We start from the raw sequence: 4384 nt of genomic DNA, 5'->3' as shown, positions 1-4384 counted from the left end.
ACCAGAGGAACCAACGTTTTGATGTGAGGGTGGAACACCTGAGGGTTATGTCCACCGAGCATGCAGTAAACAAAACCGAGAGCATCAATTTTCATATTGGACGTGGAGTTCTTATCGTTCAATGAATAATTGATGCCACCCATTAACTGATCTATATGATTCGATAGTGCTCCAGGGAGAGCGTTCAATAGCTCACGCAGAAGTAGGAAACAATCCTGTCGAATTTTCACAGATTTTTCACGCATCAAAGGTTGCACAGCTTTGATGATCACCGGTACCTGATCCTGGAGCATGGTGATCGAACTGGGTACCTGTTCCATGGAGTCCGGATCGTGGCCGATATCCTCACCTATGGGCCGGGTCGATTTCAGCAGCGCAATATAAGCATGGAAAATGTCCGATTTGACATTTTCTTCACGTTCTGAGAAAGTAGTGTAACGAAGATATAGAGCAAAAGTTGTATTATTTTTTTTTTTAATTTCAAGTTCAGAGTCTCTTTATTTACCTTTGAAACGTGCAATGAGTGCTGGTGAGAGCGTTTTGTAGAAGTCTTCCAGTAGCTCATGTCGGGTTGAAATGACTGATTCCAAACACTTGGCAGCCGATCGTCGTACCTTCCAGCTCATATCATCGTCATCGCTGTATTCTTCACTGTCGATATCGTCATCGTCTTCCATGTCCATTGCAACGCCACCGTCACCATCATCTGCTTCGTAGTTGTAATTTGGATCGTACGTGATATACTTCAAACATAGATCTACAATCTGAAAATTCGTAAGATTTATTTGAGAAAACTTGTCCTATCCGAACTAGACAATTTAATAAGTACCGATGGAATATGGGGCACTATAGCTTCTGGGCATCGTTGCACAAAAGCTTCACAAGCCTGCAAACAAAACTCACGTAGCTCGTCATCATCCTGATGACTGTATTGATTCAATAGAAACATGACACGCTCGATATGATTGCAAAGGCGATGTCCTGTCTGACGACTAAAAAAGTAAGTCCAATAAGTTTATAGGTACATCTGTTCATTTGTGAAGAACAATCGTCCTCTTACCAGATAGCTGCCAAACACTGAATGTATGTACGAACCATTCTTTGGTTCTGTGGTTTTTCCAATCCAGTGAGCAGATATTCTATGACTCTTTTGTATACGTTTGTATTACATGTGGTCAGCAAATGCGAGAGTGCAACAATTGTACGTTTACGGACGGCCTGCCGAGCCGATCCTAGATGCGGTACGAGCGCTTTCAAGATCAGCTCATGGAAAGGTACCAACAGGTCACCGAAACGAGACAACAGATCTGACAGTATATCGAGAGCTTCTAACTGAACAGACACATCTTCTATCTCGATTGCATTGCTCAATTTACCAGTTATCCGTTGGCAAACGTTCGGCACCAATGAGTTCGACGACTGTGGTAGTTCCGATATGACAGTTTTTAGTCCAATGCTCGAAATATCGCGCAGTTGTTCGTTATCTGAAACCATGTTGTCACACAGCGAGTCAACAATAGTTTCGACCTGGTTTTCCTTCACTTTGTTCACCAGCGGTCCCAAACTACGGATAAAAAACCCGTAAGCAACTGGGTGTTATCATCAAACCTTGCCACTTACCATTTTACGGCCAGGTTCTGCACCTCCCCATTTTTATCTTCGAGTAAACGGAGCACCATACGAACGACTTTCTTCTCCGATTCATCGTCCAGCTTGATACTATCCTTTTGCAGTTCCGTCATCAGATCGTTCGTTGCCATGAACCGAAAGTCCTTGTCATTTGATGTCATCTGTAAGGGGTAATATAGTTTAAACTTTAAGTGAAATAAATCATGATCACAATTAGTACTTTAGTTGAAAAATAAAAACGTCAACAACAAAACAAACTAATCTTTTCGTCTTCTTATACGACCTTCTCATAAAAGATTGAAAAAAAAAATCGTATAAGTTTTTCGGGATAAATAAACCAGAATATTTTAAAATACCTTTTAAATTATATGTGTTTATACGAAAGCAGTACCAACGATCTGACATGAACAGTGTTAAGTTCAGCGACGTTTGAGATTTTTAAAAAGTTTTGTTAGTGACACTTAACCTTCCTTCTGGCATTCGTGTCTTTTTTTCATTGTCAATAAAAAGTGATTTGAAAATGTTTCATTTTTCAAATTTTCCAGAAATTCGATAACAGGCTTTTTTGTGATTCATCGTTTCTAGAGCTTAAATTTCGAAATGTGATATACCATGACCGGCCCTAATTCTTCGAAGCTCCAAATTTTGCGTAATTTTCTATTAAAGCCCCCAAAAATGTTTGTATTCGAGAATCCAAGGACCCATAATAAAAGCTGAATCACTTTAGAGACTATTTTTTTCGGTGTGTTGCCTTTATTTTGAAATGAAGATGCGCAAATTTTGGGCCGCTCACGGTACAATACGTGCCCATAATCCCGTTTTAATATGATAATATGCTCAATAGGAAAACATTATTTTTGTTATCTTCTAATGGATTTTTTAAAAGAATAAAAAAATGAAATAATAGTTAAGTTGTTCCCACGCGTCTCCTTTTCAGAAAAGCTAATTAATATTGATGTTGTTCTAGAAGATATAATTACTAATAACTGAATTATTCATGCATCTAGGTAAGTACTCAAATATAGGCATATATGGTTAAGTAGAATGCAATATTGATTAATGATCCCGTTTTACAAGCACAATAAAATGAGAATGGCAAAGCTTTTTGAAATGGCAAGCACACATTATTTTTCGAACCCTTTTTGAAAACTGATATCGAAGGAAAACCTTCCTTAAACCTCTTGCTTTCCCTTATTTAAAGATTTCTAACAGTTGAGTCGCCGCGCCGCGACTATTACGGCCTCCTTCCCTACTAGCTTAGTAAAACGAAATGGCACATTTAAACTTTGTAAAAGTAAAGGCCTTTAATAAACTAGTTGTGTAATATTTTTTTCCAATTCGAAAAATAATAAGCTTTTATTTTTAATTAGAAAAAAAGGAAAATTACGGATTTACCAGCGTGGTTATTTGAACCTGATAACAAAATTTTATGTTGTTTTTCGTAAACTATGTGTGGTCATCATGGTATTGAAATATTCAAAAAAAAACCCAGCACAAAATCAATAACCATTATTATTGCAATTTATCGTAAGCATCCAATCAAAACATTGCTGTCCCAGGCAAAATAACATAAAAATAGCTCCTAACATGATAATCATCAACGATAGCCGTAAAATATAACAAAACTATAATCCGAACTCGTCGAATCAGACTGTTCCTTCATTTTGCTTGCTTTTGCATTCAGTGTTCAACCTACCTTTTCAAGTAAATTCGCTATCTGATAGGACGCCATTCTGACGGTCTTTTTTCTGCAATCCGTGGTTGCTGGTTAAAAATCAAACGTGTTCAGCAAAGAATAACTTCTCGGGGTTGGTTTTCCGCAAGCTTTCCAACGCTTTAGCACGGCCAGGAAGCGACAATTTCAGCACAAAATTTCACAACGGAATTCCGATCACTAGCCGAGGCGAAAACGCGATGAGATGAAAATTTGCTTTTGAAGTGTTGATGAAAAAAGGTGAAAAAATGGGGTGCACCGGTTTGACAAAACACATGCAGCACATCAATAAACTCGGATAGAAATTTGAGTAATTGTACACCCAAAAAGGGAAGCGGTTAAATGAAAAGAGGGATAAGTTATTTTACCGAACAGTTTTGAAAAAAGTGCATATACATTTAAATAAAACCATTGTGCGAATTGAAATCTGAAATCTGAAATCTGAATCTGAAATCTGAATTTGAAATCTGATTCTGAAATCTGAATCTGAAATCTGAAATCTGAATCTGAAATCTGAATCTGAATCTGAAATCTGAATCTGAAATCTGAAATCTGAATCTGAATCTGAATCTGAAATCTAAATCTGAAATCTGAATCTGAAATCTGAATCTGAAATCTGAATCTGAAATCTGAATCTGAAATCTGAATCTGAAATCTGAATCTGAAATCTGAATCTGAAATCTGAATCTGAAATCTGAATCTGAATCTGAAATCTGAATCTGAAATCTGAATCTGAAATCTGAATCTGAAATCTGAATCTGAAATCTGAATCTGAAATCTGAATCTGAAATCTGAATCTGTAATCTGAATCTGAAATCTGAATCTGAAATCTGAATCTGAAATCTGAATCTGAAATCTGAATCTGAAATCTGAATCTGAAATCTGAATCTGAAATCTGAATCTGAAATCTGAATCTGAAATCTGAATCTGAAATCTGAATCTGAAATCTGAATCTGAAATCTGAATCTGAAATCTGAATCTGAAATCTGAATCTGAAATCTGAATCTGAAATCTGAATCTGAAATCTGAATCTGAAATCTG

The 4384-nt window shown here is 36.8% G+C and overlaps 1 protein-coding gene across 1 annotated transcript in view; it reads right to left on the bottom strand.

Annotated features, from left to right (window-relative positions):
• The window catches only part of LOC129742263 (cullin-associated NEDD8-dissociated protein 1-like), a 4641-nt gene extending 1039 nt beyond the window's left edge, over window positions 1–3602 (bottom strand). Inside the window, exons 1-6 of the mRNA XM_055734137.1 lie at window positions 3326–3602; window positions 1621–1790; window positions 1061–1564; window positions 830–992; window positions 506–764; window positions 3–421 (exon numbers count right to left, since the gene is read on the bottom strand). Coding sequence (XP_055590112.1) covers window positions 3–421; window positions 506–764; window positions 830–992; window positions 1061–1564; window positions 1621–1790; window positions 3326–3361 — 1551 coding nt within the window. The 5' untranslated portion in view covers window positions 3362–3602. The remainder of the gene's footprint in view (window positions 1–2; window positions 422–505; window positions 765–829; window positions 993–1060; window positions 1565–1620; window positions 1791–3325) is intronic.
• Between the last annotated feature and the right edge of the window lie 782 nt (window positions 3603–4384).

Source organism: Uranotaenia lowii, chromosome 2, assembly GCF_029784155.1.
Source record: "Uranotaenia lowii strain MFRU-FL chromosome 2, ASM2978415v1, whole genome shotgun sequence".
Taxonomy (NCBI): domain Eukaryota; kingdom Metazoa; phylum Arthropoda; class Insecta; order Diptera; family Culicidae; genus Uranotaenia; species Uranotaenia lowii.
Note: the sequence above shows the minus strand (reverse complement) of the source record. Positions and strands in the feature narration are given on the sequence as shown.